The sequence below is a fragment of the Ostrinia nubilalis genome, chromosome 23 (assembly GCF_963855985.1).
Source record: "Ostrinia nubilalis chromosome 23, ilOstNubi1.1, whole genome shotgun sequence".
NCBI classification, from domain to species: domain Eukaryota; kingdom Metazoa; phylum Arthropoda; class Insecta; order Lepidoptera; family Crambidae; genus Ostrinia; species Ostrinia nubilalis.
In genome coordinates this window covers 5,842,575-5,854,466 of record NC_087110.1, presented here as the reverse complement: position 1 = coordinate 5,854,466, position 11,892 = coordinate 5,842,575, and the positions used below count along the sequence as shown (strand labels likewise).

Below are 11,892 nucleotides of genomic sequence, written 5' to 3'. Positions count from 1 at the left end.
ATTGGACCCGCAACGAAATTAATCAGAAGAACATAGGAGGACTTCGAAGTTAAGGCACAGAACAATAATAAGTACGTTAAGGTTCGATTTCTCTCCATTGCAAAGCGCATGACAGGTGACAAATGTTTAATAAGGTTATTAAACCTTAAGATGTGCACCACGGACAATAAATTACTGGGTATTGCTGTGGTATTACCTACCAATAAGTATTCCTTGATTTTTATAAATGAATATTCGAAGTTTTATGTAAGTAGGTACCTCAACATGAAATCAATGTCCGTCTCAGTTCAGTTCAACTCTCACAAAATACTATTTTGATATGGTTATCTACGTTACAATGACAATTTCCTTTGAAGGTCCTACGCTGCCCACAGTCGTGCTTTCTGCCACCTGCATAGTAGGTAAGTCCACCGAGTAGGAGGCCTGCCTACTGCGTCTTCCAGTCAGTGGTTGCCACTTGAGAACTTTTCCACCAAGGTGACATAACACTTGAATTGGTTTACAGATTAGCAACATCACTAAACTTCAGAGTCTGAAGTTCAGATTAGTTATTTCTTTTTTGCTATGACTACGTTCGTACGTTCTTATGTAAGAACTAGCTTATGCTCCACCCACCTATATCTACGTAGGGCACATCATTCTTCAACCCGAGCGAAGTTAGCAGGAAGGCGCTGGACGCAGGCCGCTACCAACCGGGCAGCATGGAAAGCATTGGGGGAGCCCTATGTTCAGCAGTGGACGTCCTATGGCTGAGAAGATGATGATGATGAAAGGTCACTGTCCCTACTCTAAATAGCTGAAGTCACGACGATGCGTGTGACAAAGATAATTGGAGCTCATTGAGATGTTTCTAGCTTTGTAGATGGTGCTGTAATAATTCTGTCATAGTTTGTTAGATCTAATGTACCGTACCTAGAAAATAAACGATGTCATTTTCTTTTATTTTATTTCATTTCACTATAAAGTGTCAAATTTCCTATACAATATTATTGTAAGTACCTAAATTATAATAAGTTGTTGTAACCAGTCCACTTAAATTCGTACTGATACCTAATTTCTACATTTTATTCTTTAGAAATAATGATGATTGTCGAAGCACGAACTGATGGAAATATCGGTTTTATTTTCAAGATTAGAAAATTGTGAACTATCTACTTCTTATATTTTAAGGTTTTCATTTAAATCCGGGAAAAATAAAATCATTGTCAATTTGCAGTTTATTTCAAAATCGGGGTAATAAGTCTGAGGCCAAAAAGGAAAACAAAATAAGTACATTACATTATTATTTTGTAATAAATAGTTTACTTAATTATATACTAGATAGAATTACAGTCCAAGGGGGTTGCCCAACCATGGGTAGGTGTTTGGGCAACTGCTGCACACTGTCATCCAGTATTGCATCTGTAACAAAATGAAAGTGTTATTAATAAGAATGAAACCAAAGGAAGAAATTAAAATAACTATAGACTCATTTGTGTTAAAAATAAACCGCCACATCTCTTGGAACCCTAAAGGTTCGACCAAACCAACGCGTGCAGCCTGCGTGCGTGATGGCGATGGCGATCAGATGTGTATGAATTTGTAGAGATGAGTTCAGATCAATGCGTCCTGTCATTGGTCGCGGCGATCTATGCACACGCAGTGATCGCCATCGCCATCGCCGACACGAGCTGCACGCGTTGGTTTGGCCGAAGCTGTGGAGTCACTGATTCTTGAAGGGATATTTAAGTTCAAGTACCCAAGTTAATAAATTAAGAGATACCTTTAAGTTAACTGGATTAAAACAGTGCAAGTCTTAAAGCTTGTGGTATCAGCCGAGACAAACTTAAATGTTTTCCAAAGTACGGATAATTACTTGTGATAAGGAGTCATGGTCAAAATGACGTGTTTCCAATCTAGTTATTTATAGATAAAATTATTGTACCTAATTGTACGGATTATAATCAAATTTATTTTATCGATTAAAAAGAACCGTTATCTAAATAATAGTAATCTCGAAAAATCGACGATATTTTAATTCAATAACTTAATCTCCTTATTACTTAGTGCAATAGCTACCTCATCGCTAAATTGTTTAAGTATCGTAATTTTTCTTACGAATTCATTGTCGATTGCTGCTCTTTCAAGTATTGTAGTGATAAGCTTGAGTTTTATTCTGACTTCTTCTTCTTGTTGTGTCGACAACAAAAGTACACAGCGTCAGCCCAAAACTCCGCCACAAGAGTGGCGTTGTCAGTAGCCTAAATTAAATCTTCCTGCGTGCAGTTGTTTGGGCACGCAGGGCACGACATCATGTGCTTTCTTCGATTGGGGATTTATTTTGGGAGTTTACTGACTAATACTTCATTACTATTATGCAATAAAGGGGATATACAGATTTGACTTTATTATTCTATCTGAATATTAAATCTGAAGAATGATTCTATTCCGTAAGATGTGTGTGAGACCCACTTAATTTATGAATACGAAATTAACCTTGCTGTAACTATGCTAAAGAAAATGCGAACTCCCACTTAGACCAAAAACTTTTGTCACAACAAAACTTAACTATTAGAACTTTTGTAAATTAGATGTGCTATTGTTTGCAATAGTACTGGTACTTGTGGACACCATTTCCTTACCTCAGTGTGGTGAGAAGACAGGGGCCCGCACACAGAGACGGGGCAGGTGGTGGCGACTGGGGTCTTGCAGGCCTTGCTGGAGTACTCGTTTACGGGAATGGGGTTCTTCACCCATTCTACCACTTCATTGGTGTTGACCTGAAGAGAGAAGATTCAGTATTAGTGGTGCTCTACACGGTTTCAATAATTAACGCCCTTATTCACAAACATTACTATGAGGTCAGTGGACAGTGTGCGTGGACCCAGGGTGACACACGAACCAATCACAAAGCTCTATTCAACGCTGTACGTTCGATTTGCTGCTTCACTTAAACAATCATCGTCTGTGAATACGGGCGTTAGATAATTTCGTGAAAGTGGTACATATCATTTATTTTCAGCCACAGGACGTCCACTGCTGAACATAGGCTTCGCGCTATGATTTTCAAGATTGTCCGGTTAGTAGCGGCTTCATCTAGCGCCACTCTCTACTTTGTAATATTTAACAATAAAATTAAGCTGCTTTTAGGCAATGATGAGTACTTCCATAAGCTCACTATTCAAACTTTGATCTAAACAGCTATGAAATATAATAAAGAAAATACTAACCATGAACACATCAGGGATGTTGTTGATCATGTCAAGGAATCTAGCGACGGCGCGCTGGACAGCAGGGTAGGCCCTCAAGTACCACTCGTGGACGAAGTAGCCGAAAGGAGCGCGGTTGCCCAAGTAGTGCCTTTCGAAGTTGCCCACGATGAACTCGAACCAGGCTTGCTCGTCAGTAAGCGAAGGACTGCAAGTAAAGATACAGATATTGTACTAACCACAAATCACAGAAAGTAAAGGGAGATATTATGACAAGAGGGCGGTGGCCGGTGTCGCAGCAATATGCCCAAAAACAGAACAGATTGCTCGTTACAGCAGCGACGTCATAATGTAAACAGTTTACATTGCTTGCGTAGTATTGAATTAAATATTATTGGAACGTTGAGTACTGATACCGCAGTGGATAATGAGAACATATTTTGATTACTTTATGTGTGTGAATTTCTAATGCCACATTGAGTTTCGAACTCAGCGCATATTAGTTGGTCGATCAAGGAGAAGGTTTAAACCCTCAGTTTCATTTGACTAATTTGAAACGCAGTGTTTGGCTCTAACAGCTTTCAACTCTTTGCGCCGTATGGTATTTTTATAGGCTCTTCAATAAACTCATAACAATGAAACAAAAAAGCCTTCAGAGTGCAAAGCATAATATTTATGCACTAATACGAAGCGTGTAACCTAATCAATTAAAAAACAACTTGACAAAGATAAATATGGGCTATCTTTTCTGGGCATAGGATCTATGATTAGATTCGCCTTGCAGATACTTGGGTACCTGAATGTGTGTATTGTGTAGGTATGTAGCAAAAACTTACGTAAAGAAGCACGAGTCAGCCATCGAGCAAGCGACGCCCTGGAGATCATTCCAGCTGACCATGGGCACCACCCAGGCGCCAGGAATGGAAGCAGTCGGGCAAGGGGGCACCACGCAGTCTTGAGTGGAAGCGTAGTCCAGGGTGTAAGGCCACAGACCAGGGTTGACGAAGGAGATCGTTGGCCACGAGCAGTCGTAGGTGAGACCAGTCTCTTTGATCACTTGGAAGGTGGCGTTGCCACTCAGTTGCAGGAATGGGCTTCGGATACCTAGGATCGGAAGGAAATACAATTTGATCAGTTTGGTGTAGCTCTACATATCAATTTAATTTTATTTACTTTTCTTTACATTCAATTAATCTTTTAGATGTATAGTAAAGACATTAGTTTTAGAGGACACAACACTTTTTTCACCTCATTGCGAAAAATATTAATAATTAAAATAATCATTAGATTCAGTAGAGGCTGACAAAAGTGATTGAGTTTCAACATCAACCGATGTGTCCCAAAGTGGTGGAAAATGAAGCTAGTTTTATGACGTGAACTTTTCTGAACTGTTCATTATTTTACGAGTATGTCATATAATATCTTACCGTGAATCTCAGAAATAGGAATATTCGCCAGAAGTTCCATCTGCTTCCTCTGGTCTCCGAACTCCTTCATCATGTCCTCAGTGGTGGCAGTGCGCCAGTACTCCTGGTCGGTTTTGTGGGTGATGGAGTGAAGAGCGATCTCGTATCCTCGGTTGTACAGTTCATTGACCAACTGGTAGTTGGTGTACTCGTGACTGACGTAGAAGGTGCCTCCGGCTGAGCAGCCGTTGGCGTTGGTACGGCCGTAGAGCAGGTCACGGTAGGTCTCGATGTTGATGATGTTGACGGCGTCGTCGAAGGTGACCATGACGAACTAGAAGATAAAGTTGAAGTTGAAATGATCATAATTATTTTGTAACTATGGAATTAGTAAATGTTGTGTGAGTTGAGGAAATGAATTAAGGCGGTTATCACACTGCGCCGCGCTCCACCGCGGAGCGCGTGATTTTCATATAAAAAATCACGCGCGCAGACGCGTTGTCAGTGTGAAGTGCCGCGCGTGTTTTCTATACAAACTGAGGTATTTGCATACAATCATTAAATCTGTCGTCCCGCGCTCCGCGACGGAGCGCGGCGCAGTGTGATAACCGCCTAAATTAAAAAAACTCGGATTAAAAACAAAGTCACATTAATCCCATCGATCCATTTTTAATAATATTGACCTCTAAATGTTTAAAATTTCGTCATCAATTTTAGAGTTCTTTTGTAACCATTCTTACAAATTGAAGAACATCTTTGCACTACATTGTCACTATTAAACACACGAGTCTGCACTAGAAAAATAATCTTGTCAACTGTGTCACATTGAATTTCACAACTTCAGTAAATAAAATTTAATATTCTTTAAGTTTTGATTTGTTGTCGGTAGTACATTTTTACTTTCTTTATTTCAAAAGTTAACTTGTCTAATTAATTTAATACAGTCTGTCAAGTATGCCAGACACAACATTCACAAACCTGTGGAGTGTTCCTGGGCTCCAGGTTTCCAGGAATATTCGTGGAGGAGCACCGACATTCTGGCAACTGGCAAGCTTCTTGGTCACACGATTCTGCTAGAGACAATACATCTTCTGATGAATCATCAGCGACTGCTACTGCAGCTAGCACCGTTATTAACAACCAACTCCACTTCATTTTGCCTGACACTTCTCACAGAAACTGTGAATCAAACGCTTCCTTGCCATTATTTATATCAAACGATTTTAATCTCCGTAATATGATTTTAATCGGGGATTTTTGCGATAGCACATTTTTTTTCTTTATGCACTTCACTGCGTTTTATCTTATCAAATTTTAAAAAATCTGAACCAAATCAAATAATACTTGATTGGTTTAATGTTTGACCAATAATGAAAAATACAGCGAGAGTCACAGATTATGGGATTTTTATATTTGCCCAAAAGTTAGGACTATATTATGTGCTCGCGATCCTCATCAGTGAGGGACCGAGGAAGCAGAAGAAAAGTTAGGACCTGACATCTAGTAGGTACCAGAATTAATTTTACTACTAAGCTACAAACAAGTGAAACAAGAAGTTAATGTGTGTGAGGGCAGCATTACTCAGGTAATGATTATCATCAGGCAAATCAAATATGCATTTTCCTATGTTTTTCATCTTTGAATATGGAATCAATCTTCCTGTGAGTAGGTTACTAACTTGCTATTAAGTTTAACTATGGATACATTTTGTTCTATCTTTGACACCAAATAAATATTTTTTCTTTCTTTCTTTATTGTTCTATTTGCTCAGGTCATCTAGAATCTAGGATCATTTATTTAGGATATCTTTGTTTTCTTTTCTTTCATAGAATTCACTTGCCATATCCTATCTTATATTAACAACATCACTGTTTTTTCGAGTTCAGTTTGTCTTTAATTCAATAAATAGATAAATTATTGTGAATCATCTGTTATAATCTGTAGATAAGAATGTGGAAAATTTAAGTATTCTAGCACCTATTTATTTAGATGTAGTCTGATTAATAAAACGGAAATGTTTATAATTATATTAAATCGACAAAATCTTTGGCCTCAGGTGGGAATTGATAATTTATTTGCCTGGCGACTACACTGACCTTGGGCTATGCAGACTTGAGTTTGAAATACGAGTACACTTCTTAACGCAAAAATTATAAATCTACAGTAAAGTAACTTTAGTAACTACAACTACTCGTACAATTTAACCTCCACTTTAACTTTCAAACTTTTCTTAGTTTCTTTACTTATTACTTTCACACTATCTTTCCTTACTGTAGGGTACTAGTCATACTGTAGATCCTGGTTATACAGGAATTGTAATATTTGGAACGTAAGAACGGAAAGAACTAAAACAATTAATACTGCATTAGTAGCAAGTCTGGTCTTCATGACATTATAACTTTTTTCTTCTATCAAGGGACATCTATACTTACTAATGTTATAAAACTGAAGAGTTTGTTTGTTTGAACCCGCTAATCTCAGAAATTACTAGTCCGATTTGAAAAATTAATGTCACCCTATGCTCTACATCCAATAGGGGCGGAGCAGTAAACAAAATTGTTGCAAAAATGGGAAATATTATTCCAACTATTTTACACAATACATGCCTTAGCTGTGCCTATTTGATAACAGCTTAAAAAGGTCCTAAATTAGTAAGCACTTTGAATAAAACCATTACAGTGTGGAAAGGTAAACGTTTATTATGAACTGGTTGGCGATTAAATTAATTTACATTAGTCTTCTTTAGTGAAAATAAAAAGTGTTGAATAGTATTTAAAGTATGTTTATTTTATTGAGCTAGGTAATAAATTATTATAATTATTATGTACAATTATTATTATTATTGTTGTTGATGCATTAATTTTGTCCAAGAGGGTTGTCGATCCATGGGTACGATTGAGGGCATGAGGTACAGATCTGCATCCAATAATCCATCTGGAACAATAGAAAATGTGTTTAATAAGCGTAATATCTACCTAGATATTCCCAGACCCAGATCTCTGGGTCTCCATTTCTCCACGTTCAGATTTCTGAGGATTTCCATGGAAATGTATACAGGATCCTTAATCCAACTAAATGATAATTATCTTGGTCAACATTCGGAATGTTCAGGATTCCTAAATTCATTTCAAAAGAATCTTTTAAGTTTCTCTGACCTTGTAATTTCAAATCAAAGTCAACATATTAATTTACGAGTAAGTTTTCCAAAACTTTCAAAATTATACAATGTTTTGCACTTTTGTCATAACAAGACATTGTTTTTATTTTACCGCTTGAAGTCTGAATTCATCTTGTGAGTCATCATATACGTATAACATGGCTCAGTCAGGTTGATGTGGCTTTGTGTCATCATCATCATCATCAAAAGTCTGACGGATATCACCTCTAAAGGCTTATACGATGGAAATATTTAATTTCCTTACCGAGTTATGCACAGAATGCAAAGGTCCACAGCTGGTAGCCGAGCACTGGCTGGACTGAATGTTCTTGCATGGCTGCTTCACGTACTCATCCACTGGGATTGGGTTCTTCACCCAGTCGATGACGTCGGCGGAGTTCACCTGGAATGAAGAATGGTGAAGATGATGATTTTGGAACTTATCCTTGAAATGACGAAAATTTATTTAGTAGAGTATGATAAAGTTGTAATGTAAGAAAGAAATAAAGAAAAAGACGTAATTTACAGTTTTTAAAATATCCATAAGTCTAAAGATGTTGATTTTATAAGACTAGAAGAAATAGTATAGGTAAAATGCAACTTGCAAATATTTTTGATTATAATAGTTGAGGTTGGCTTCTTATAAAAATTTTAAGGAGAAAATAAAACAAGTAGTGTTGAGATTTTAATATTAAAATAATTTAAAAGATTTAAAAAATGCAACGTCTAATACGTTACACACGTCAACTTAAGTTAAATAAGTATTTGATTAAATTAAAATAACCTACCATAAAAACGTCATGTAGGTTGTTCAGCATGTCCATGAACCTGACAGTGGCTCTCAAGACAGCCTGGTTAGTGGCCAGGTACCACTCGTGGATGAAGAAGCCGAAGGGTGCTCGGTTGCCGAGGTAGTGCCTCTCGAAGTTGCTGACGATGAATTGGAACCAGGCGTCCTCGTCGTTCAGTGGAGGACTGGGAATAAAATACGGCTTAGTAAACACCAGTCCAATGCAATTTGAACCCCCTCTTTCCTTCCCATAATTCATATTCATATTCATTTAAAAATGTAAATTCATATAAAATTTGTAATACCCAACTACATATTTTCAGCTGTCTTTCTTTAATCGTAATGTATAAGACCTTGGATTTTGACCTACTTTCATGATTCTATCATCATCATGACCATTTCTTTCTTTATCTTAAAAAACTCTTTCTTAATATTGAAAAATTAAACTTCCTTCGTCAAATAAGGTGACTCACTCATAATAATGCTTCCGTGTTTTACAGCTATAATCGATATGGGATTAGGAATTATCGGCACATGTCAATGTATAATTGTAACGAATTATGAACGATTAAGCTAAGAAGTTCAAGGGTATTCCCTCGAAATATCACACTGAGTTTGTTTGATTTATTGCGCGAGTATTATACATTTCTAGATTATAACGACACCATGATTAATGATTGTAACTTCGCTTCATTCGCCCCACTTTTTGTTTTATCGAAATTTTTGAAACACAAAATCAAGGTGTCTACCCAACAGCGTTAATCATTTATCTTCAGGTGAAATACTTACACGGCAAAGCATCCATCAACCATAGCACAGGGAGATCCGTTCAAGTCACGCCATGTCACCATTGGTAGAACCCATTTCCCAGGAATGGAAGCAGAGGGACAAGGAGGCACTACACAGTCCTGGATCGACGCGTAGTCCAGGGTGTAAGGCCACAAACCAGGGTTGATGAATGTGACAGTCGGCCAAGAGCAGTCGTACTCAAGACCAAACTCAGCCATCATTTGGAATGTCGCGTTTCCAGTCATTTGGAGGAAAGGCATGCGGACACCTAAAGGAAAAAAGTTGTGAGAAATCAGTTATAGACATCTTAAGAATTTGATTGCATTACAGATTAATTATTGTGACGATTGATAAACTGTATTGTATTGTATTTTTAAAATAACTATAGGTAAAAAATCGATCAACGTGGAAAGCATTGGGGGAGGCCTATGTTCAGCAGTGGACGTCCTATGGCTGAAATGATGATGATAATGATAGGCAAAAAATGGACACTTTCTTCAAAATCTATTTTTATGTATTGTTCGTCATCATCATTATCATGTGTTTTAGTTTCTTTTGCAACAGGACCACCCTCTACAGACGGGAAATTAGAATTTACCAGAGGAAAATTGAGGATTTGTTTTACATTGTTGGCCAGACGAGTAGGGAAGACTTCATCAAAATTAACAGCAAAATTAAGATTAACAAACCTTTGACAGTGTCTATGGGAATATTAGCAAAGTGAGCGATCTGCTGCCTTTGGTCTCCAAATTCCCTTCTCATCACCTCAACATCAGCTTCTTGCCAGTAAGTCTGAGGGGTTCTGTGAGAGATGGAGTGAAGGGCGATCTCTTGACCCTTATTGTAGAGTTCATTAACCAACTGGTAGTTGGTGTATTCGTGGCTGACGTAGTACGTGGTTCCAACGGGACATTGGTTGACGTTCCTACGATTGTCGAGGAGGCTTCGGTAAGTTTCGATGTTGAGGACGTTGATGGCATCGTCGAAGGTGAAGAGGACGAACTGAAATTGAATAAATTTGTAGAAATAAAGTACATCACTAATGCATTTGTGATTCTTAGGTGTCATGTTGCATTCTGTATTGTAATTAAGAATATGTCGAGCACGCACATTTTTAACTGACTTGATGTTGACCACTTACATTCTAACATATTTATTTTGTGCAATCAGACATAACTGATCCCGATAGTAAATTATAAGTTAACGTATTTTTATTAGGGAAAGAGACAGTGAAGTGTTATTAATTTGTTTTCATTTGAGAATAATTAGGGATTATTCTGAATTTTAATAGTAAAATTCAAAATAGTAATGTTTGTTATTAGGTACAAGATAAGTTGTTTTGTGGCGTTGATGATGCCAATAATAATGTTTGTCTCATAATTATTATTTAGATTTGATTTATGGTTGGTTCATAAATAAGCAAATATGTGTCGTATTTCAAAATATCTGATTAGATAAGTTTCCGATTATTAGTAATCGATGATATTATGGACGTTAGTAACGATAATAAATGTAAAATCAAGATCTTGTTTGTTTCGTAGAAAAAAATCTATGTGCGACGTAATTTGCCAAGCTATTGAAAACAGAATTCTGTCGTAAATTGAGTTCCTGAATTTATGATGCATGACAAAATTGCTTTAAATCTAGTCTAATTTAGGATATCATGTTATTAATAGAGACAAAATGGTCTTAGAACTTAAGGTATTTAAAAGTATGTAACGTGTAGAATAGCAATAATTAAATTTGAAAGTTAAGCACTGGCTACTGCCTAGGTATGTAACCTTTTCTAATGGTGGTAAGAATGGGCTCAATGATGCACATAGGAGGAAGACACCAGCATTTTGTTCAGCACCACTACCACTACTCTTAAGTAGTTGATTATGTATAGCACATAAAAATAATAAGAGTTACAGTGACTAACTAACTCATGGATACATCAGCGTGATGTTTTTCACTTTAAAGACGTCACCGTTTCACAACCTACATGTTTTTTAACTGTTTTCTAGTAAACTGTTTGTTTGGAACACGATTGCAAAACCTTTTCACAATCACAAGGAAAGTGAAATAAAACTAAACAAACCTGTGGGGTGTCCCTAGCTTGGAGGTTCCCAGGGATATCCGTGCTTGAACATCTGCAGTTTGGAAGCTGGCATGCCTCTTGGTCACAATTCTCAGCTAAAGGCAACTCTTCCTCCACTGACTCATCCTGAGAAGCTGCTAGGGCCACTAAGAGCAACGGCAGTAACCAAGTCCACTTCATTTTGATGATTTATCACTAATAAATCAGAGCCTAACAAATCCGGCAATTTATACCTTTCAATCCTTTTATCGTCTAATTCTAATATCTTAGGTTAATAACACTAGTTATCTATAGCGACGTTGTCCGTTCATTTCTTAATATGTAATGTTATCTAGAAATCAATTGATTCCATCTATTTTATTGTGTTCAATGGAAAAAATAATTTTATTTAACGGATGCGCATTGATACAATGTTTTTTGTGTGAAAGTTCAACAATCATCACAGTTGCACCTATAGAGATTTGACTTACAGACATCTCACC

The 11,892-nt window shown here is 37.1% G+C and overlaps 2 protein-coding genes across 2 annotated transcripts; both read right to left on the bottom strand.

Annotated features, from left to right (window-relative positions):
• Positions 1–1,202: 1,202 nt before the first annotated feature.
• On the bottom strand, positions 1,203–5,792 carry LOC135083327 (chitin deacetylase 8-like). Its single transcript, XM_063978062.1, has 6 exons — positions 5,573–5,792; positions 4,616–4,928; positions 4,025–4,292; positions 3,210–3,396; positions 2,622–2,759; positions 1,203–1,401 (listed from the first exon to the last, which is right to left on the bottom strand). The coding sequence occupies exons 1-6, from the start codon at positions 5,747–5,749 to the stop codon at positions 1,327–1,329; spliced, it is 1,158 nt and encodes a 385-aa protein (XP_063834132.1). The 5' UTR covers positions 5,750–5,792; the 3' UTR covers positions 1,203–1,326.
• Positions 5,793–7,360: 1,568 nt separating this feature from the next.
• Positions 7,361–11,624, bottom strand: LOC135083446 (chitin deacetylase 8-like). The gene is made up of 6 exons (XM_063978188.1): positions 11,411–11,624; positions 10,020–10,332; positions 9,331–9,598; positions 8,540–8,726; positions 8,017–8,154; positions 7,361–7,528 (listed from the first exon to the last, which is right to left on the bottom strand). The coding sequence occupies exons 1-6, from the start codon at positions 11,588–11,590 to the stop codon at positions 7,451–7,453; spliced, it is 1,164 nt and encodes a 387-aa protein (XP_063834258.1). The 5' UTR covers positions 11,591–11,624; the 3' UTR covers positions 7,361–7,450.
• Positions 11,625–11,892: the final 268 nt, after the last annotated feature.